This window comes from Anser cygnoides, chromosome 18, assembly GCF_040182565.1.
Source record: "Anser cygnoides isolate HZ-2024a breed goose chromosome 18, Taihu_goose_T2T_genome, whole genome shotgun sequence".
Classification (NCBI taxonomy): domain Eukaryota; kingdom Metazoa; phylum Chordata; class Aves; order Anseriformes; family Anatidae; genus Anser; species Anser cygnoides.
The window spans coordinates 5,568,071-5,591,591 of NC_089890.1; the positions used below are offsets into that span (position 1 = coordinate 5,568,071).

Consider the following 23,521-nt stretch of genomic DNA (forward strand, 5'->3'; position numbering starts at 1 on the left):
TAACTTTAATCTAATTTCAATTGTTTTATTGGTTCTCTTCTGATGACCACATGACTTCACATACTGAATGTTTAGCCCTTTGTCTTGCACAGAAAAGCATAATGAAATAACTTGGTGCATCATCGCAGGAGCTCAGCTTTCATTTTAGTCTTTCTCCTCACCATGGGTGATAACGTAACAGAGGTTCTTATAGTCAAGATTACCAGAGACATCTGGAGGGAAAGCAGCAAACATCTGGTTGATCTGCCAAGTGAACAGGAGATAAGTGTTACAAACGTGGGACTGTGAGACAGCAACATGTACTGCTTTTCATTTTCAACCCAGTTCAGCTCCCTTCTGGCCTGATTCATTAACCATTATGAAAATTTTTCCCTAGTTTCATTAAAATTGAAATAGGAACCAGGATAAAACTGGTTAACACAGTCCTATTAGAATCCCCAAAAGTTCCCTATCAGAAAGAGCTTTCCCTAAAGTCCAGGTAAGCTCTGACTAAAAATTGTATTCCAGTCTGCACTCCAGTCTGTTCCTGCCATGAACAAACTCCACTCAATCTCTTCTTTTGAAAAGAAAGTCCCTCTAAATTCCTCCCAGCCAGCAGAATCCATGTTCAATCTCACACAAACCACAAAGTCAGTACCTCATTTCAGAACTCATTTCGGATTTCAAACAAAATAACTCTCACAGAAATGGAAAACAGATCACAGTCCCCACCCAAACGCATTTGAACTCTAGTAAATTCATTGCCCAGCTCACCATAGGAAAGAACAGCAAGAGATAGGCCACGCTTACACTTGGATGGAAGTCCAAAGAATCTGTTTGACTTTGATTTAGCCATGGAGCTATTCAGAAGAGATGCTTTGAATTGTTCCTAATTGCTAGAGCTGGCCTCAACCTTCTCTCAGACTGGATTTGAGCTGATTTCATGCATTTAAAGAGGGGCAAATGCATATGGCTGAGGAGTAGCTGGAGATGCATTCCTATTTTGAGTAAGGAAGAAAAGGTCCTTACCTCTTCTTGACTGAACCGGTCTGCCTGTGTCATAAGCATTTCTTTGATGCTGTTCAAATAAAATGAAATAACCTGATTAAAGGGTGATAATGGCACATGACAATTCAGAAGGCAAGATCCCTCCTGAAGTCGCATGAAAGAAAATCTGTGTGACTGCATAAATTAGAGCTGTTAATCCTTACATGATATTGTAAGAGATTTTCTGTGGGCACCCATCAGTGTCAATGCCTCGCTCTGCCAACTTATTTTGCTTTTGTGACATTTTATAGAGGTTTTAAATTGTTTAAGGTTATTACCCTAATTGTAATACAGCAATTTTGTATGCTTATCTTAACCTAAAATGGTAGGTTTTCTCACTTGCTGTTTAAAGTTTGGATCACTTAACAAAACCAAAAGAAAGAATATTTTCTGTAAAATCGGAGGATGAAAGGAACGGAGCATGAAATGAGAAAGAGGACTTGAAAGAGAACTCCAACAGCTATTCCAAATCATCATCTGAGAATCCCTTTATTTGCATGCAGTCATTCCCAGAGGAGACTGTGAAACTGTGTGAGACCTGTTGTATTTCATGGTACAACATCTTGATCTGGAGTTACAGAAGTGTAACAAGGAGCTTATCCCACACACAATCTGCATCTTATGCAATTACATCAAAGAGAATATTTTTGGGACGGATCCTCAGCTGATTTACACTCTGCTTTCAAACCCATTGTGGGAAGTCAGTATAGCATGTAATTTTTTTTACCTAAGTGTATAGGCGAATAGAAAAGCCAAGAAGAACAATTACTGCTTCCAGTCCATCCCCTTTTCATAAAATGTCTTTACATTTCACCCCGTTACTCACATACTGATGGCAGTGTATGTACAATCTCTGAAAACATCCACCAGTATCAACTCACTGATATCACACAATCATCCCTTCCACTTGCACTGATAATTTCTCCTTTCTGTAGGAGAATTCCTATATTAATTCAAAAGATTTTGCATTCACATTGCAAAGGCACAGTTGTTTTTTATTGTTGTTGTTATTATCAAAGGTATTTACCAGGGCTTTTTCCAGATCAGTAAAACAGATTATAGATCCGTGATGACAAATGAACAGCCTGATGTACAAAAACAAAAGCTGAAACAAGTACAGAAATCTGTTTTAGTTTGTAGATTGGAAAAAAGGACGTTTTTTTGAAGAATTGGTATGGGGAGAGTACAATAGCTCTTCTGAAGACAGCCCTTTCTGTTTTTTAAAGTGAATATTTAAAAATAACTACTTATAATAGAAATCATGCCTGCACAGGAACACTTTCATACAAGTAAAATTCACCTACTGTGGATGCAGATGTTCAGGCAAAATAGTAACGCTTCCCTTCCTGCTCCCATCCAGCATTCATCTTGAGTGAAACAAGTCACACAGATAAAAGTGTAATTTTGATGGCAAAGCTACAACTTTACTTCCTCATATCTCTAACACATATTTTTTTTCCAGTAAAAAGCTACAACAAAGACATTTGCGTAAGAGGCATATACACTTCTGAATCTCTTTCTTAATGATGTGAAGTACTCACTTGGAAGGACACAAAGGGAAAACTGAAAAAGGAAGTTTATGGGTAATGAATAAGGACCTTACCCACAAGGACAAGCATGGAAATATTCAGGCAAGTTTGGGGAAATACTCTGAACTCACAGACAGGGCTTAAGCTCTCGTATATGTTTTCCTTGCACTACTTTCCCATGCTCTATACTTAGCAGTCTTCTTCACCTCTTTCTCTCATATTGCCATTTCTGTCTTGTTAGTCTGGTCATTTGTTATGTGACTGCATTTTTTGAAGGGGAATTCTCAGATGCTCTCTGGTTCGGGGAGTAGAGAGATCATTCTCATCAGCATAAATTGATTATTGGATGTATGTGCACTGGGACAAACATCATTAGCAAATGTAAATAGGAAGTGTGATACAGGAAGGAGCTTGGTGAATAGAAGGAAGCACTTACAGCAATTTTGTCAGAAGTCACAAATAAGCTTCATCAGAAACAGGACTGAATTAAAGAGAGATCTGGGCGCGATGTGTCCTCTACTCACATGCTTAAAGTATTTAGGGGAAAAGAAAAGATCAAATATCTAATTATAATCTTCTGATGCATATCCCAGTAGGCTCTGGCACACTCACAAGGAAGAAGGACTGAGTTAAGGATCTATGCACATTTTCCATTATTTATTTTATAGGGAAATGAACACTCGCTATTTCCAAAGCTAGAGATTATGTGTTTTTTTCTTTCTTTCTTCATGTATCTTGTTTTCTTTTTTAAAGACTATTTGTTTCTCAAACAACAACAACAACAACAACAAAGTCTTCTGGGCAAAAAAGAATCATTTGCCTTGATGTGGGTGTCTAAATGTTATCTCTTGTCCTGCCTGACATCAGTTCCTTCTACAGAAACAAATATTTTGTTGCCTCCTTGTATTTTCAAAACATTTTAAAAATTATCTGTAAAATCTCTGGGACACTTTGTTATTCCCCTGGGATTTCCCTTCATACATTGTTTTCTCAGAAAAGAAAAAAAAAACACCACAGGTGAGTTACAATAAGCAGTTCTCTACAGCTATGATGAGAAATATCACTAGCTCAGTCAAACTAATCTGTAAAAGTCCAGAATGCATTTAAGCTCTCTGGGTCCATTTTCCTCTGGTACAAATCTGTAAAGTTTTGTTGGCATCAGCATTAGACACAGTTGATGTTGGCCTGACTCACTTTGTCCAATGAATGGCATTTAGGACTGAATCATCTAACCTTTCCAAAAGCTATGCCAGTTTACACCAGCTGAGAATCTGACCTAAAGCATTTTCTCTTTTTGACATCATGCTATAGGAAGAAGTTTATGTGTGGTATAATGATGCAGACAAACAAAGTCTGTCATTGAACTTGGAATTAAGTTATAAACTCCTGGAGCTTCTGGAAAGGTTAGAAGACTCCATCACAGCTACCATCAGATGGACTAAGTGAGTCATTTCCAGACTAGAGGTGAAAACACGCAGAGGGAAGAGACATAAAAATCCCCAGAAGGATGTTAACTCCATGAACATAAAAAGAAGTTCTGATTAAAAGGTCAACATGGCTGGTTTTGGAGAGGAACATTCCAGGATTTTTTAATACGGAGAAATATTATTTATTAACATTAACTGTCATATTGAAAGGGCTGCATGAGCCAACAAAAAAATTATTTCAAAACCTTCAAATGCCTAAATTTTGGAAACATATGAATAGAAGTTAAACCTCAAAGACATTCACGGAATTGATTTAATGGTTTGTTCTGTAATGATCAACATTACCCTCGGGTCTAATAAGTAAACATTATGCTCTGTTGTGGTGATGAACTAAAACAATTGTCTAATGTTAGCAGTGCAGTGGGGGTGGGAACAAGGTTGACCTTTTCCATCAAGGAAAAAAAAATGTATTTCTCTCTCATCTTTATTTTGGAGTGTGATACTGCATTCCTAATTTGCCCCAAACTCCAACTGGCTTCCAGCATCCAAGGAATGTAGAACTGGACACAGGGTGGCAAGCTGGCAGATTTTGTATGTGGTGCATTGTTACAGACAGTGGTGGGAAATATAACATTTCATGGGTTTTGTATCATCAGAAGGTTGTATTTCATGGTTGTGATTTCACTACCGTGTGATCTGGCCTATTAAGCAACAAGCTAAACTTTATTCTGATAATGTTTGAGTCACTTTTGATGTATTATCCTGAGTATTCTTCCCAAGCTGTTTGGACAGTGTTAACCCCAAAGCAAGCAGAAAAACTGTTAACTCTCTATTCCTCCCACTTGTTTGCTACATCCACTTGTTGCATCTTGATTTAATTAATTTGGAAGTTCTTTACTGAACTTGGCTTTTTGGGGGGGGGGGGGGGGGGGGGAGCATATTGCTTACCATAATAGGACTCTCATACCCACTGGGAATTAAGTGCCACTGCCATAGAAAAGCAAATTGGTAATGGAAAAATATATTGTATGTGACTTTCCTATTTTTAACTAACTTCATGAGACATTAGTAATTGCAGATACTGTCCTGGAAAACTCCACCTCAGAGGTTCTGGTAACAGGCTTAGTATTCCTTTGCCTTATCACAACATCAGCAGAATTTCTTGATGCAAATACAGCTTTGTAACTCATGGTTCCCTAATAAGCTTGCTATACGTACTATGCTTTAGAAAACTTACCTGAGTTGGCTGCTACATTAATAGTACAGACCCCAAATTCACTGAGGAATTTCATCATATGCATAAATGTAGGCACATAAAGCATTTCACTGGAGCCATAGGTCAGACCTCTTCATCCACTGCCTTGATTTGGTATCATTTATCTCATTTACCTGAAGGCCTGCTTACACCATTTGGACAGTATAATGAGGATTTACATTTGTGCAATTAGCTCTTAAAGTCTTTTTACCCTGCTCTGTTGGCGTAACAAGTTACGAATACAAATTAGGTCCTGCCTCCTTATTTAAAGAATAGCTATATTGATAATAATTGTCATATTATTAATAGCATTATTTGCTTTTGCTCCCACCATATCTAGTGGAAATTTACAGCAAATTGTTGTCTAGAAGCAGAAGGCTCAAACAGTAAACATGTAACAAGGAAAATGTTCTTACTAAAACCATGTCCCCGAGTTAATTAAATTGATCACTTTTTTTTTTTTTTTTTTTAAGGGGAATAGCTTTCCCATTTTAGTCAAGCTCTCTGAGAGCTAGGCACCAGACATTCATTTTAATTTTACATATGGAGTTAATCTACAAAGAGTCATGTGTTGATTTATATCCAGATCTTCAAAAAAGGCTATCTAATGGCCTACATGTGATTATATTTCCGTTGCCTCTTGCAATGTCTGAAGACAATAACATCTCTTTTTGGTATACAAATACAATCATACAATGGTCTAGTCTTTTAACTGTGGCTTACAAAGCCTGCCAGTTCCTCTGTCTCTTAAAATCCTATGAAAAATATAGCTTTTAAGGAGTTCATTAAACTTGTACAATTACAACTACTATTACTACTACTACTACTACTACTATTATTATTATTATATGATTATTATTATTATAAAAGAATTTTAGGTAAACTTACTAGTCTGCCTTTATGTGGCCTTTTCCTTCTGGGTCGAAAATCTTAAAAGCATTCAGAATGGTTTCTTCTGGGTCCGTGCCTAAAATTAATGAAATATAATTTAGAAGCCAGGGTGTATTTCTGTAGCTGGTGAATACTTGCTATGTAATTGTGTTCACTGGAAAACAGAGCAAAATGGAGAATTCTGCAGTTGGAGGTTTGAAGACAAAGGTTCCTTAAGTCAGCAACATTTGTCATGTCAGATAAACAATAGAGGTGAATAGTTCAATGCTCAGAAGCTTAAAAATAATAACTCATATCTATTCTGTGTCTGCAGGAGAGAAAACTTCCAGGAACTGGTCTCCAATATCAGTACCCAGAGGATTAGTGGCTTTCAGAAATGAAAATATAACAAACTGTTTCCCTCACTGGCTTCCTCTAATCTTGTACTGTACGTTCCTTGTAAAAACACTTTTTGATGTTACTTGTTCTTCACTATATAGAGAAGAGGTTATTTCCCTCACTACAGGAAATGGAGCTCATCATAAAAATCCGAATGTCAATGAAACGCAGTGGAAACAGGATGATCAATATAAAATGGTGATTTGCGCTTATATTCTGTAGCACACTCCCACTTAAGTATATCTTCATTAAGTAAGTGTTACTTACAGAAACAGAATGGTTTAAAGCACTAGATTGTTGCTCCAAGAGTTTGCTTCTGCTCTTAGCTGGGCCACAAACTTTTGGTATGACTTTAATTTCTCTGCTCCTCTGCTCCCAGCAATAAAATTATAGTAACAGTCTTCTTTTTATTCCATCCTTTATCTGTCCCATCTATTTAGACTGGGAAAAAAATTGGGTCAGGGAATAGCTTTCACAGTGCCTTTGGCTGGGATTTTTGACTATTCTGTAATACTGCAGATTCTGCGTATTCTTAATCACAATCAGTTTCTACCCACACCGAAAGATACCCTATTTACTCTCTTTTTGACTACTCCTCAGTATTTCAAAACGTTATGGTACCACAATGCAAACTGTTATTATATAACTTTAGGAAAACAAATTTACAAGCAAGTGTATTGACCCATGAGGTTACTTGGGATGCTGAACTGTTGAAAGTGTGACTAAAAAAGGGTAACTATTGGAAGAATCCCATTAGTATTTAAGTTTATATTCCAACGTTTGACACAGAGAGAACCAGAACAGAACCCAGGCAAGGTTCTCTGCTCTAACAAGTATATACATTCTTGACACCTCCTTAGTTTTCTTTGTAATCATAAGGATTAGTACTAGTATCCTAGGGGATATAATGGTCAATAAACCAAAGACTATATGGCCTCCTTCTTGTTATACACTGGCCGTGTATATTTTTCTGCCAACCTGTAAGCAATGTATTCAATCTACAATGAATGTATGATCAACACAATGAGGATTGGTATTTAATGACTGTTTTGATAGTCCTTTGAACAGAAACTTCTCCCAGCTCTGAGGAAAGGTCTGCATTTTAAATAGTCACCACTGTGTGGGGGATTTTTTTTTCTCCTTACTGTGTTTTACATTTTCTACTCTGTCATATCCTTGGACTTTGGCTTTGAAGAGAAGCAATGCAGCAGGCATTCTTTATTGATTAGCTGGTAAATAAAGTGGTTTCTTTGATGTGCGGCATCTCTGTTTTCTGTACAAATTGTATTATTCTGACTCCCTGTAGAAACAGCTCCATGTGGTTGGCATTAACATAAACTGAGTTTTGTTAGCTGTTCATCTGGCATCATAATCTCCATATACAAAGCTAAAGCTCGTCCCAAAAATCCCAGCTTCCCCTTTATGACAGAAATCAATTATAGCACAACAAATTTTACTTAGAAAGCACCTTTCACCAAATTCTCTGAGTGGTACTTAGCTAATAAAGAGTGTTGCAAAATTGCCATATCCACTTCCTCTAGCCTTTTCTCCTTTTCTAATTGCACTACAAAGGCTCTTCATCCCAATTAGTTTTGATTGGGAATGTGCAGTCTTTTGGCTCTGCTTCCTTTGCATGACAAACCCAACCAGAAGGGCATGACAAGCACAGCTGTGATTTTCCCTTCACCAAATGGAAATTAAAAAAAAAACTCCTCCTCTGCTAGTAGCCAACTGGAAATCTGCAGACAACAGGGGTATGCTTTACCATTCACCTTCTTGTGCTGGCACTGGTTTTAGGCCACACAATCGGCAGGGCTGGACTCCTTGCCAGCTTCAGCAATCATAAGAGATAAGAGGAAAGATGGGGATGGAGGAACAGCTCGTTTCCATGCTCTGTGCAACCATAAGCAACACAAATAGACAGCAATATGCAGCAGGGCACCCCTTTAGAAACCCACAGGAACACCCCATCAGAAACAGAAGAGCATGGAGAAGGGCATTACCTACTTTGCCAGATGATATTCAGAATGTAAAGGTGCAGGTACCACTATGATCAAGACAGATCAATGTCTGGGTAATAAAATCTGCACCTCAATGTCAGTCTAGAACCTTCCCCGTCACCTCCCAGACATGCTGTATTCCTTATCAATAGTGAGTTTCTTTGAGGACTAGTTACATCAGTTCTTCCTTTCAGACCTATTTTCTATTCCAAGGGTAAAAAGCCCTTCTTTGAAATTGTGCTTAGGAGTATAAAGCCAGAGGCCAGCAGCAATACAATAAATGCTTTTTTTAAGAAGAGGTGATCAGATTTTTCCTTTTTTCCATTCATTTTTATTTGTGTTATCTTCATAATTTTTACCCCAAGGAAGAGTAAAGAGGGAAAAGAGAATCACATAATATTAGTTGTTTTAACAGTCTTCTGGAATGTGCTTGGCTAAGGCCAACTACCTTGCTCTGAAGGTCAAGGCTTTCACCTATCTCTAATTCATACAGGAAGATGACTAGAGGGTTCTTTTGGCTTCACACTCCCTGTTTTGCAGTTTCCAGCCATATAAACGATATAACTAAATTACTAGCTTCCACACAGAATTTAGTACCTACAATTTCTGAACTCCCTACAGTCATTTATATATATTCTGTGGCAATGGGCCAAATTCCTCTCTGTTATCATTCTAAATCCACTGAGATTAAATTAGTCCAATTTATCCATTCATTAGGAGTTATTCGGCAAAATCTTCATTCAACTTAAGCCAATAGCTTAATTACCATTGACCTCAAATGAAACCAACCCTGGGCTACTGGGTTACTACTATAACAGAAAATGAGGGAAGACCATGCTGCTTCTTCATGGCCTTTAACTGTAAGGATAGTGCAGAGGTCATGTTCGCATGAGTCACAGGAGTTCAGAAAGGTTTTCACAGAATACTGAAGATAGTTTTAAACCAGTTAACACTGGGAATAATACCAGCACAGCATGAGCGACAGACTTCAGCCTAGGACCCGCAGATGGTGAATAACTCTTCTGCACTGAGCTCCAGCCTGCCATGATTTCATTACCTTCTAGACCTCAATTTGCCACTTTCATGTTGGCTTATGCAAGCTGAAATCACACCTTTGAATTGTCCTCTGGACTGTCTCTCAGCCGTTTCATACTTCATCTCTGTCTGCAAAAATGGAGATCACTCCTTGCCTTTAAGCATTGTTCTGTGGATACATTACTATAATTTGCAAGGTGCTGAGATATTTCTGTGCTTAGGATCTTTGACAGATACCTCTCCAATCCCCCAAAGGTACTTACCTTTCAGCTTTTCCCCAAACATAGTAAGAAAGACAGTGAAGTTAATAGGACCTGGCGCCTCCTTTACCATGTCTTCTAGCTCTTCATTCTTGACATTCAGACGACCTGCAGCAGAGATCATTTTTCATAATAAATCACAAATTGTGTTTCAAAAAATTATTCCCATTCATCTCCTCCCACTGGGGAGCTCAGGGCTCTGTGCAACTTTGCTAATAACATGGTAGAACACAACTCCAGAGTATTCCAATGTATTCTGAGTTGGAATACAGAGTTGGCTCTAAGATCAAAGGGTGACTGAAGGAGTAAGAGGGATAAATGATATAGACCTGGCCAGCAGCAGACCAAAGAAGGGGCCACTTCCAAATAAATTGTTTTGCTGTTTGTTTTTGTTTTTGTTTTTATTACCTCAGGTGAAATACAGACCCCATTGTTATTAATATAGGAGAGTTCCAAGTGACTGAAGTGGATCCAAGGTCTCAGACTTTGCCCTCCTGTATATTGAGATGCCTTTGTGCGTAGAGGGCAGATGGATGAGCTGAGCAGTCCTATCCCCTCCCCATGCTTGTGCTGGACTACTGATGAGAATTTAGAACCTGGCATCTCTACTCAAATTGAGTGGTAATTTGCTGTGACTGTACTTTATAGGCATTGAAGGGCTTCACTGAACATGAAGGATAGCAGAACTTGGCCTTAAGAAATAAATATTTCAGGGTAACAGTAGCTACAGGCCAAAGTTGGCAAACTCCTTTGTCACAATAAAGAGTTCAGGAGCTTCTGCTCTTTGCACTGACTCTGCTGCAGTCTGATTCCACCCCAGGGAGCACTAGAGATTCTTATCAAACTCTTTTTAATAAGATCCAGATGGCAAAAGCCCAAATGCCTACATCACTGTTCAAGCCTCAAATGTTGCAACGTGGATAGAGCTTCAGGTTTGGGCTCCTGAGCATTTTGATTTTTCTTTTTCTTGGGACGATTTTTTTCAATCTGCTTGATGTTATCACGATTATAAGGCACATGAAATGGACAATACCTAATCTCATGACATGCGCATTCCACCCCACATCAATGCACAACAGCACAGAACCTCACATGAAGTCTTCCTACTTTTGTGTGGGCAGAGGGGCAGCTAGTCCATGACAAAAACATTAATTGGTAGATATTGCATGGCTCCTAGATAATAAAGGTGCAGCTTGTGAAGCGTGGATTCAGAGGCTAATCAGAAATGCCTGGCATGGACCCCTACTTGGGTGGGCTTTTTATGAAATACTTGCAGGGGAGGGATCAGTGCCTTTGGACAGCTGCCAGCTGCATAGCTCTGTAGCACCCGCCAGTGAGTCCCAGAGAGACCTTCATTCAGCATCTGAACGAGGCTTCTCAGGAGACTTCCCAGCTGGACCTACGTAGTCAAGACAGCAACTACCATAAAGGAGGAGGATCAAACTGAACAGGTTTCCTTTTGCCTTCTATGTATCTCATTACTTCCCTCACTGTAATTCTAACACAAATTTTTGTTATGTGCTTGAAATGTAAACTGCATTTCTTTTAGGTATTTCATTATCACTACCAGCTTACCTAGGGCAGCAAATGTGTCTCTCAAGTCTGCTTTGTCAATAAAGCCGTCCCTGTTCTGATCCATGATGGTAAAAGCCTGTTGGAAGAAAAGGGGCAATGTATTGCCATTGTCATGTTGCACTGGAGAGTGCTACAATCACACATACCAATACAGAGGGGTGTTATATTCATGCTGTAAAGAATATTTAACTTCCTTTGATTCTTCCATAACATGCCACATCATTGCACTTTCCTCACTTTCAACACATTACTGTATTTTGGCAAGGGGCTTAATTAAACCCACCCAAACTTCTTCTTACTAAATTAATGCTCAGTGCAGCATGTATCTGGGCTGAAGCCAGTGCTGGCAGCTCCAGCCATTCAGGCCTTAACCCATAAAAGCTTGAATTAGGGAGGTTTTAGTCCTTTCTCATATCTCATTCCTTTGTGCAGCTATCATATTTTGTAAAACATTTAATTACTGTAGGTATCTCTCTGCTATTGAGCAAAATTCAATTTCTTCTGGGCCTCAGAATGATCCTTCATACAGAGATAGCTCAATTTTCAGAAGCACAGAGAAATGTATGTTTCCTAGTATTATTTATTCAAAGTTTGTTTCCCTTTCCAATAAATGGTATCCTTCAGATTGACCTTGATGTGTTGACCTTAAGTACTTCTTGTCAGGCAAAATTTAACTTCTTATAGAAAAAACAAACAAACAAACATTTGTTATCCAGCCAGCTAACTGCCTATCTGCCTGTCTATTTACCTATTTTCATGCCTGTCTATTTGCTGCTATCACACTTTTAATGTTTCATTGATTTTGAAAGATTTTAATGACCTAAAATTCCCCTGTATATCCTATGGGAAGTATTAGTAGAACCAGGCATGTCTCTGAAACTGGTTATCTGTTGGACATGTACATCAATAGGAGACTGTATCTTTACAATGATGAGGAATTGTTTTTATTTCAGGATTATTATGAAAAACAACATTCTCCTTAGAATACAGCTAGTCCACTGCAGCTACAGCAACTTTCAGAGCTTTAAAATCCACTGCTCTATAGGCTGCACTTCTTTCCATGATCACATTATATCAACATATCTTCATTCAGTTTTACCTCCAGTTTCTTACAAAGCCCCACTGCTCACATTCCAGTTTGCCCATGTGATTACTTGCAGCATGCATGTTCATAACCCTTCATTTACCTGCCAAGCCATCACCTAATAAAAAATTAAGCCCAACTCTTTATAGTTGCTTTCCTTCCTTTTTGGGGGGAGGCTTGCTTTAAACAATGATTAAGCATCCCCACAATTTGGAAGCAAAACAGAATGAAATATGAAGAGCAAAGCAGAGCCCAACAAGCTCACAGAAGAGAGGAAGAGTTTTAGCTCTGTATCTTAATGAGGGAACTTAAAGTAACGTAATAATGGCAATGCTGATACATTTTCTAGTGAGCTGATTGAAATCTCTAAGTAAAACTGTTCTGATAAAAAACAACTTTTTAGCCAAAATTTGTTCCAAGTAGGCAGTCTTTAGACACAACATGGTCTTGGATTTCATTGGACCACTCCACTGCCTTGTGACTTTGGCATCATTCTGCCTCCATTCTCCCAGAAATGTTCTAAGTATTAGCTTATTTAGAGTAGTTCAAAAACAGCATTCTGACCAATTCTTTTTAATGGTAGGTCTTCGAACAGTAGTCCTTGAAGAGAATAAAACTGGATGTTCACAGGATGCTGATAAGAGGTGGGAGAAGAGTGTTAACAAACATGTTCCCATTAACTTGGGAAAAGGTTAGTGGTTTCAATTAATTTACCTGGGCCATATCTACAATACCTTGTATGGGTTTTTAGTCTCGTTCACCACTGAGCTTTACTGGTGGGAATCCTCATGAAAAGTAAATTTGAAATTCACATGCACAAAATGAAACAGTGTGTATCACATTGGAAATTGCTTTGGAGATGTGAATTAGCAAAAAATGAGGAAAAAGAGTGTAATTAAAAGGACAAATCAGTGGAAAATGTGATGGCCTCACAGACGTTCTAAAATGCCCACTCAAGAACAGAGCCTAAACTCATCAAGCAAATTATCTCTCTTCAATTATGCATCAGCTTTTATGCCCATTAGATTGGCCTCATCACAGGTAACTGATCAAAGAATCCATAATGCATCGTAATATCAAATTTTGGGGGAGCCAGAAGATGCTTAATTAGTTAACCTCAACATGTTGTTTTGGTTTATGAGCATTTATGGAGAAAGTTGGCTGAGGGCTTCTTGGTATTTTTGTTTCTAGTTTGTGGGCAGTATTAGATGGGCACAGAAGAATATTTCTATTGCTATTGTGGAACAGTCCACTAATTAATGCCCTGGTTCAGTACAACATCTTCATTCAGGATTATACTTAAGCACGCAAGACAATTCTTATTTAAAATAGCACTTAAACTTGACTTTAAAAATGTGCTCAAGTGTTTTCCTGAATTAGGGCTAAAGTGGATTAGATAATAATTTTCTTTTCTTCCTCTTTTTCTTTTTTCTTTTTTTTAGTGCCCAGGAGTTTCTCAAATAAACCTAGAACTTGAAAAAAGAGAGGGAGGGAGGGAAGGACAGAATGAAGGAAAGAAAGACTGAAAGAAAGAATGAAGGAAAGAACAAACACACAAGGAAAATGATATACTAGCCAAAACCACAGAGATGATTCAGAAAACAACTGTGTGTTTTATTAAAGCAGATGGAGAACTGAATAAGGATTACAAACAGAACCTATGTTATTCATTAGCAATGACAGGAGACTATAGAGAACAGCAGAACAGTGACCAACCTCTTTGAACTCCTGGATCTGGGTTTGTTCAAACATAGAGAATACATTGGAACCACCTTCTATCTTCTTCTTTGCCTTTTTTGGAGCCTGTGATACAAATAAGATCAAATATACATTACCTTGTCTGTTAAGCACCCATGAAAACAAATTCCATTTTTAACAGAAGGTAAAATATATACAGGCAAGTAATACAAGATGATTGTGTTTTGTGTTTTTTTTTTTCCTTTTTAAATTCAATTCACAACATATATATATACATACAAAAATGGGATAAAATATGCTGCTTTAGTTACAGCTGAATCTCTCACTGAGGGTTTTTGCCATTTCCGTGCTCTTGCCTGGAACCTGACAGCTTGTATAAGCAAGGACAGCTTGTCACTGTGCTGCCGTGAAAGAGGTGAGGGACCCAAAGCGTGACTCTGAATAACACAGCTGGGCCAGTGCTTGTTCCTTGGGTAGTGCCACCTGCGCCAGCCCATTTGACATAGGACACTACTCCCTCTTCTGTACTGGTTTTGCAGAGCTCCACACTATGGGAGGATTGATGTAAGCTTATAGCCTCCCATGGAGATATAAGGTAAATTCCCAACCTGCTGTTCTCAAGAAATATAAACAGTTCAGGTAAGTCCCCATATGAACTCCTTCTTCCCAATTCCCATGTGGGGACGAGCAGCCACACTCAAAATTAGGCCCTGCATGAAGACTCACCTCAGGGACTATAAAGGGAAATGATATCGATTCCAACTGACAGAAAAGTTTAGAAGTCTGCTCTGTCTGGACAAATTCTTCCTATGTAGGAACGCCTTCTGCACTTGGAGAAGAGTCTATATAGTTGCACCAACCTACGATACTGCACTACATTGGCTTACTAGCCCATACAATTATACTGTTTAAGATAGTTATCATCAATAAAAGGCAGGGCTTGCTTTTATCGCTGTTCTATAGTCAGAAAACACAGACACGGAGAGACTGGGGAGCCCTACAACGTTATCAAAGAATCTAATGCTCACTAAAAATCAGTCAGAACTAGACATCATTATGTATCTTTGAAAAAGGGCCCAACCAGCTTGCCTAAGACAATACAGTTTTTGTTTTGCAGCGAAGAATAAAACCTGTGATTCCTATGGATTACAGAAATGTTTTAACCACAGCATTATCCTTACTTGGGGCAAGATAATGAACTACACTGCCTTTTGAATTCCCTTCCAGATGGATTATTCTTTTCTATATCATTCCTACTTTTAAACTTCATCATCATAGTCCCACCTGGTTCTCTTGTCATGGAAAATTAGTCTTACTTAGTTTGGGCTATTCTGCATGAAACAGAAGGGAACTTCTACTGTCTCCTTTCATCAAAATAAAAAAGCCTGTGAAAGTTCAAATTCAATACTGATTTCAAATATCCTGAGGAGCACAGCAGCTCAAGGAAGTATTCCCACCTGACTCTGTTTGAAGTATACATTGTCTGATCAATTTAATTTGCCAGGCAGATTTCCGCACTCAGCCATCCTGCTTTAGATCCCAAGTTGAAAATTAGGGCTGTGGTAGACATTCACCCACAAGTCCACACTCCAGACCTGTCAATCTCTAATCAGCTAATGCAAAGCAGTAAAATCTGGAAATAGGAATGGAAATTAAAAAACAAACAAAAAAAAGTCTTTGTAGTGAGGATAAAAATAACGATAGAATGCCACCACAGACGTGGAAAAAAAAAAAAAGTGGATAAGTGGAATATTTAATGAATGTAGAAATATTGATTTTGGAATAAACAGATTCCCTCCTCCTCCCACACATGAAATAAGTGTTATTCTGAGCAGTAATCATCCACATAACGTGAGGTGCCTACTGGAGGTTTTCAGCACTTCCAGATTGACTGGAAATATTAAGGACAATCCTAAGTATTTACAATGTATTTGTTCCCGGAGGTAAAAAGGAAGCAGATGTTACCCAGTGAAATGTATTGCAAGCTGTCTGGGGGAACTGACCACATGGCACAAGTCTGGCCCCAGCCTTTACAGATGGGGTAGTAAAACCGCTTCTCCTGTGGTCATGTAGCTGGTCTTTATGAAGACAAAACATGCACCATTCTCATGCTCTGCTCTGCTGTGACCAAATACAGCATCCACATCCAGCACGACAAACTCCCCGTGACAGCAAGCAACCTGCATCTTTTTAAACTAGCGCTGCGATGAAGGACTGCAGCTCCAGGTTTTGTTAACTTGAAATGCCAAATGCTGGTAAAATTCCTCAGCTTAATGGGTTCTCTCTGCTGTAAGGCTTTAAGCAAGTATTGTAGCTGTAAGAAAGGATCAGACAAACCCAAAAGCTGTGGCTCATTATCTATTAGAAACAGACTGCCAAAAACAAAAAAACACCCCAAAACTTTTCTAAATTAGTTAAGTCCTATTCAAGGCAAAAGAGACTGAAGATTATTTATCCAGAGGACAATCACCATACCCAGCGAAATTCATCCCAGCACGATATTTGTTCGTTGCTTCTCTCTGGTTAGTCATCTCCAGGGATGATAAAGGAGACCAGTGCCCATGTGGCTTGATCTATCTTTAGTTTTTCTGTTGAAGCTCTGGGCGTGGATCCTATTTATGATCTACTCACTTGTGGAATGGGGCTGAGACCACCAATACATTTCACAGGAGCCAACAAACAGCTGTCAAAAGGGAATGGCTTTCCATCACTGGTTTCAAGCTAAGTATTTTGGTATCTTGGATTATCAGTCTTCTATCTTTTTGTATATGCAGTGTCGGGAATGTAATTTATCTGCTCTAAAAGCTTGGGAGTTCGTAATCAAAGAAAGAAACTGCAACTTGGTTTTGAATGACTGGTGAAGGTGGCATGAAGAGGAAGGTTGAGAGAGAAGGAGGTGGTGCAGGCACAGAGAAGAGTACATTGCCACTGCTGCTCTGGTGGATCAAACTACAGACAGCTCTAGGAGAATGGAAATAGGTCTGTGCTGCTGCCTGACAACTCCAGACACTCCAGAAATTTTTAATGAATAGAACCAGGATTCCGAGCCTAGAGTATCCCTCTTAAAGAATTATATGGCAAAAAGGACAACACAGAACTGAGCAAACAAGATTTCTAAACTGTCAAGGATTTAGTAGGTGACCTACAGAGGAGCAAGTGGGTGACTGATGCATGATTGCTGTCTGCCTTGATTTCCCCATTTGTAAAATGCAAAGTGTACTGAGCGGCACTTTGTGATGATAGCTGCTCTATCTTTGCAACATGTGCTTTGAGACTGACATACAAAATGTGCCAGATGAGAAACTGAAGAGCTGAGGGTCCCCTGGGCTCAGATTCCAAGGCCTCAATAGCACAGCAGTGGGAAGAATGTTGCAACAACTGAACAAGCCTATTAATATTCCTGCCTGAGTGTATTAATCATTCCATTGTGAAGAAAACAACACTTCACTTCAGAAGAGAAACCACAGGCTTGTCGCATATCACTCATTTGTCTTACTAATGTTAGCACTCTCTCAATTAGCCTGGATTTTAAAGGGTCTTTTTTTTTTTTTTTTTTTTTAATGATTAGGGTTTTTTTTAGAATACTTAAATGACAAATGGAGCTGTACCAAAATTTGGTCCCAAGAAAACTCTGTTTAACCAGGCACTGGCTCTGAGTGGAGTTTCCTTCACTGAGGTTCTTTACATTTCTCCTGTCTGGCAGTGCCAGGGAGCTGGGCAGAAACAGTTCCCCACTCAGCAACTTACTGTGTTATTGTCTTCTTTTTTTTTTTTTCCCCTTTTTTTTACCAAAGAAGACGCTAACCCTTTCCACTGGTGGATAAGCAGGTCTCTTGGGAGGGAGTTCTTCAGAGAAAACCAGCGGCTCTCTATTAAGAGCCTGATTCTGTTGTCTTGTACCTTTATGGGCTCATTCAGCCCAGGGCAAACTAGACTTAAAATATTAACAGCTTTAAATTGCATTGTTTCTCATTTTATACTTCCTTCCTTGGCAACTACATCCGTGACTACAGAAAAGACAGACTCATCCATCATCTCGCTCAGATTGCGTCCCCCACTGTGATCCACAGTATGATGTTAACTCCGAGTTACTATTACTTTTTCATCCATCATGATCTCGCCTTACTTTTCATCTGCTCTGGAATCTCAGTACTGACATTTCCTGTCTTTGAATTTTGGTTATCATTGAATAAGATTCCGAATCAAAAGTTACATTTTAAACCCATCTGAGGGATCTTTGCAGCGCTGGACAGGATTGTTGTCATTATTGTCACACCAGTTTGCTCTGCTGCAATAATTTACATTGCATCTGCACCAAATCCCCAGCCATGGCAAAGCCACTTTTTTTTTTTTTTTTTTTTGTATGGTTTAGGTCCTTTTCATGGCAGGTGAGCAGCATATGGGCAGCCCAAGTGCATGCCTTTCAGGGAACGGTCTAGAGGAGTAAGCAACATAAACTGCTCTAAGGGCACAATTTGCATTTCAAACAGGCAACAGCCTCAGATCATTCAAATAAAAACCCACGTTATCAGAACTGAGAAACACAAGATCTTTTTATTGCCTACTCTGCACTGGCAGACAGAGCCCCCCCTTCTCATCCTCACTCCATTGTGTACGTAGTCCCGGCCTCCCACACACCCACACAGACACATACACCTTTGATCCCTCCTAGATACAAAAATCTGTTGGACTGCATCCTCCCGGCTTCACGCTCCTGCACACTGAAGCATTCTCCTTTGCCCCACATAAAATCCCTTTCCAATCAGTCTCCTTTTTCCCCTTGCATATATACACAGGGAGGACGTGGCGTGTCCCAAACCTTCTCTGTGAGCAGCAGATAACCTCTTCAGCCACAGACTCCTCAACCTCTGCAACCCAGAGTTCACCGACCGCTTTCCCCACCCTACGAATTTTTCTTTGGCATACACATATCCCCCTCCTGCGCGTAAACAGATAGCAGTCCCTCCCCACCACGGTCCCCTGGCACACACAGACGTGCACGCACGGGAGCGTGCATGTGCAGATGCATACGCACACACTTCAGCAGCTAAACAACAGGCCACGTTTCCAGTTAGTGAAATCAGCATTGCTTCGCTGAGGTCAGTGCTTGTTTCAGTACAGGTGGTACGTTCCAGACAGCAGAGCAAGCTGCAAAACACATTTGATCAGAACGCAATCTATTTTTGGGTACTAAGTTCCCTTCGGCATACTGAATTTGCTGCAAGGTGTCACTTGAACTGAATAAACACCAGAATGTTTCAGGAATATGAAAAACCCTTCCTTCTCCCTCCTTCCGCCTCTCTTCTTCCCTCCTTTCCCTCCATCAGCGCAGTGCATGTGGAGACATTACAGGCTCGACTTCACTGAAATTCCCTGGAATTAGCGGAGAGCAATAGACAGTTCTCAGAACTCCATTCCATAACACTTGTGTGGTCTGCTCTTGTTAGAAATTATCTCCCTGAACCCTGCCTCTCTCATTCTCATCAGCCCTGTATGTCAGAGCCTAGTAGCACTGGCTGACTTGTAATTATTTTTTACTATGCTGCTTTGTCTGCACTAATCCTTTGAAAGTAGCTTTACTGCACATCTGAAATATTATGATGCTATAAAACCTCTGTAATATTTATAAATCCCTTAAGACATCATAAAGAGAGAAAAAAACCTCCCCACAGAGTTCATCTAGCATAATTACATATACATTTCCCTCTGATTAATAAAAAATGATCACTTCCTTATGTAAAGATATTCTTCAGCTTTCTTTCATTAAGGATATTTTTTTCTTTCCATGTTAAATCTGTTTCATGTGTCCTTGTATAGTAAGGTACCTCAGAAGATATTTTCCCTAAACAAAAGGCACAATGAAAGGAACCATCACAGAGAATCATCAGTTGAACTGGGAGTGAGGAAACAGCACAGTCTTTCACTGCATTTTGACATCTCCCAACTTGAGCAATTTCACCACAGAATGTCCTGAAATATCCTAAAACATCAAGCAGCGTGGTGTGTTGTTTCACTGAACAGGAGGGAAGAGAACTGGTAAATAGTAAAAGAGAAAAAGAAAGAAAAAGGAGGGAAAAAAAGACCCAGCACTTGCCCACCCCCACCACAAAGCAGCTGGCATAGACTTTACCAAAGTTGATTAAAAGGAAACCTGTAAATCCACAACTGAAGAAGAAGACACTGTCCACTTCTAAAACAGTGGTAAAAAACATGATTAGTGACTGGCATAGTCAGCGTGAAACCATTTACACCGGGATTGCACAAATTGAACTTGGATCCTAGTTTTGTGCGTGTATTTCAGAAATGACTTTGAACGTGGTTTTATCCTGCTCAGAACAGCACTTGGATCACATTTGTCACCTGTTTAAATAGGATCAGGTTTGAACTAAGCTTTGAGAAAGCTTTTCATATACAGCTCCCTCTCCAGTGTTCTCCAGAATCAAATACTCTATGGCCTGAGGGAGCCACTGGGCAGCACTACTCTAAGACAACCTAAAAAGGACCTGCAAAGGAAGAAAAATAAGAGAAAATCACTTTTTTTTTTTTTTTTTAATATTGTAGTCATTCGTCTGAATTTGCAAAAGACAAAGATTGAGCCCAGTCTACCTGCTGTCCCTTAGGCAGGAATCTTTTGCTCCTCGGAATCACATCAAATGCACCTTTGGTTCAGAGGTGACTGCTAGAGTCCGAGCTAAAAGCCAACAGTGAGCAAAGTAAAGATAAAACAAAGAAATCTCTGCAGTACTTCCTATTTCTCCCCTGTCTCAAGAGCAATACAATTAAAATTATAGAGATATCCCTCTCCTTACTCCCTATCACACCGTAGCAGACCTTAGCACTAATTAACACCAGCCATGCCAATCACTGCTTGCCCTAGTGAATTAGTCTTGGAAAGAGATGCACAAACTCCTCCCTTTACCAAGTGCATCTATGTTCCCTACCTTACTCATTCGTTAAACATGTGCAGAAAAGTCTTTGGAAGTTCACAGATCACTCTATTGGATGTACCTTCATTGTGGATGCGATACTAAGTGTGAGATTTCACGGAGCCCAGTGTGATCATTACTGCTCTGGTAGAATTGCTACAGTCAGAAAGAAATACAAACCGCTAAAATGACAGACACGGAAAGAATAAAACCTACCATGTTGCTGCTGCTCCTTCCGTTCCTTCTCTGCCAACTAGTCAGCCAGCAAACACAATGCCAATTGTCTCTTTATATAGTGTTACCAAGGAACAAAAATATGCCTGCTCCAAGTTTAGACAATAGATGTAAGATTGGAAAAGTGCAGTAATTGGATCCCAATACCATTCCAAGCATCTGTTCCATGCACGGCTTTAGCTTTCACAGAAATAATGCAGCAGATAAGTAGAGTAGGCAGTTGGGATACACTTGTACAGCGCTTACAATAAGCTACAGCTGAAGGGACTTTCCCGTGTACTTCTAAGTAAGAGCACAGGGCATGCACTGAAAAGATCTTAAGTGGACACGGCATTCTGAAAAAGTAGAAAGAAAAATGCACACCTTGAGAAAATGCAGAAGAAACTAGCAGTAAATCCCGGGCACTACGATACCCAGGTGCTCCAGAGCACAGTGCACGCACTGAGAGCTCAAGAAAAATGACTGAGGTTCTTTCTGTATAGGTGCAGCTGGAACTGGGAGGTATGCCGGAAAGCACGGCTCTGCAGGTGCCAATAAAGAGAGGCAGATCAAGCCTTTTTTCCCTCAATCTATCATGCAGTCCAAAAGTTCAGGGTCTAGATCTTAAGCTACTGCTGCAAACTGATGGACAGTCGTGGACTTCAAAGCATGAAAAGAAGTTATGTAGCAATGCATATGGAGTTGTGAGCAGGAGAAAACAGACAGCAGCAGAGGAAACACAAGAGCTGTGTCTCCCAGGGAATGCTCATGGCCATTAATGCATACACATTCCATCTGATTCATTAATCCTGCTTGATTTATATATGATTTCTACATAACAATGAGCCAGAACACTAACCGGTACAAACTGGCATAATCCCACAGAAGTGAAATCGTATTTCCTAAAGGTTTAATATGTGTCTGTGAGAGTACCTAAACAGGACAACCGGCCCATTAAAAACAGTAGCGACACCAGGTATTTCAGGAACATGCACTGGCGTCTGAAATACATGTCTGCATCAGTCACACTGACCTTGATTCAGGAAAGTTGTTAACCAATTAACTGAACTTTGAGACAGACATCCGTTTAAGTATCTAGCTGAACAAAGACCTTGTTCTTTCCCCAGGTCCAGCCCCTTGCAGTGCTGTCATCTCTAATCTTAGATTTGACTGCATGCTCTTCAGGGCAAGGACTGTTTTAGCTGTTGTGAAGTACCTCGAACACCTACAGGGATAACTAAGTAATAAATAAGCACAACACAATTCCTCCGGCTTTAGCAAAATTGTCTTGGATGCAAGTTGGAAGTTAGCCTCGTGTTCGTTGTTCTGACTTCAGTGGCAGTATACCATTGCCTCGTGTAATGCAGCATAAAAATAAACCCCGCGGTCCACTTGCCTGCAACTGCCCAGCAGTTGTGTTTGTATATTAGATTGAGTTTGGTAATCTGAAAAACTGAAAGGAAATTTTGGGGAAAATCTTAGAGAATTTGATGGGTTTTGTGTGGGCAGGAAAAGACCAACCATGTTCACTTGTTTAGGCGTTGATCCAGGCCTGTGCTTAACTTTAAGGAAGAAATAGACCCGCTGAAATCAATCTAATAGCTCATGTACTTACATTTTATAATATGATTTCATCTTTTGCAGGATCTGTGCTGTAATCCTAACAAGACAGGCAAACGAGCAGCAGCTTTGTCATTGAGTTCACTGGTCCCAGGACTCCATCCTGCGAATTTTGTGCCCTTTTTTGGAAGAACACTTGTCTTTTCATCCATCCATTTCATGAGTTTGTCCTAACAGCTCTGTTAACAGATGCTTTGTACTGTTTCCTTGGGAGTTTTGCTTTCTCTTATCTAGTGTATCATCAATCATCATTATTGTCATCAATTTTCTCCTTAGTTTCTAGCTTGATCTGCAGGCATTTTCCAATAGTGCATGTATTTTCTACATTGATCTTTGTCTTTTCACAGAATTTCTACATTAAACGAATTCTTCCAAGCTGTTTTTAAATGACATGACATGTTAGGATAAAACCCACACAATACTGTGTATTTGTAATGCACGTGTGCTGAGAGACCAGAACCCTCTCTGCTTAGTCTATAAAACAAATCCACAGAGGAATTAAGGGAGACATACATCTTGGCTTTAAAGGTCTGCTTGCTTCTGCAACTGCCTCCAAATTATAGAAAGGCTCCAGACTGGAAAGGGGAGGGAGAGAAGGGGGGAA

General features: G+C 39.6%; 1 protein-coding gene and 1 long non-coding RNA gene across 3 annotated transcripts; one reads left to right on the top strand and one right to left on the bottom strand.

Moving 5' to 3' along the window:
* MYL10 (myosin light chain 10) lies at nucleotides 1–21,451 on the bottom strand. 2 transcript variants are annotated; one of them, XM_048068130.2, is made up of 7 exons: nucleotides 21,301–21,451; nucleotides 14,177–14,263; nucleotides 11,377–11,452; nucleotides 9,805–9,909; nucleotides 6,126–6,204; nucleotides 1,009–1,057; nucleotides 1–243 (listed from the first exon to the last, which is right to left on the bottom strand). In XM_048068130.2, exons 1-7 carry the CDS (start codon nucleotides 21,301–21,303, stop codon nucleotides 145–147), a joined length of 498 nt encoding a protein of 165 aa, XP_047924087.1. In that variant the 5' UTR covers nucleotides 21,304–21,451; the 3' UTR covers nucleotides 1–144. The 2 variants fall into 2 exon arrangements, with proteins under 2 accessions (XP_047924087.1, XP_047924089.1); XM_048068132.2 differs by lacking the exon at nucleotides 21,301–21,451 and adding an exon at nucleotides 16,634–16,718.
* Nucleotides 10,998–23,121, top strand: LOC125183244 (uncharacterized). Its single transcript, XR_007164896.1, has 3 exons — nucleotides 10,998–11,252; nucleotides 13,044–13,151; nucleotides 22,942–23,121. It is a non-coding gene; the product is annotated as an uncharacterized lncRNA (long non-coding RNA).
* The last annotated feature ends 400 nt before the right edge of the window (nucleotides 23,122–23,521 follow it).

Bases quoted from the DNA above. Each gene is read 5' to 3' on its own strand.
- MYL10 (XM_048068130.2), bottom strand. The intron at 1,058-6,125 runs GTAAGTTTACCT...TTATTTGAACAG, and splicing joins GGCCACATAAAGGCAGACTA to CATCAAAGAAATGCTTATGA. The intron at 244-1,008 runs GTAAGGACCTTT...TTCACTTGGCAG, and splicing joins ACCGGTTCAGTCAAGAAGAG to ATCAACCAGATGTTTGCTGC.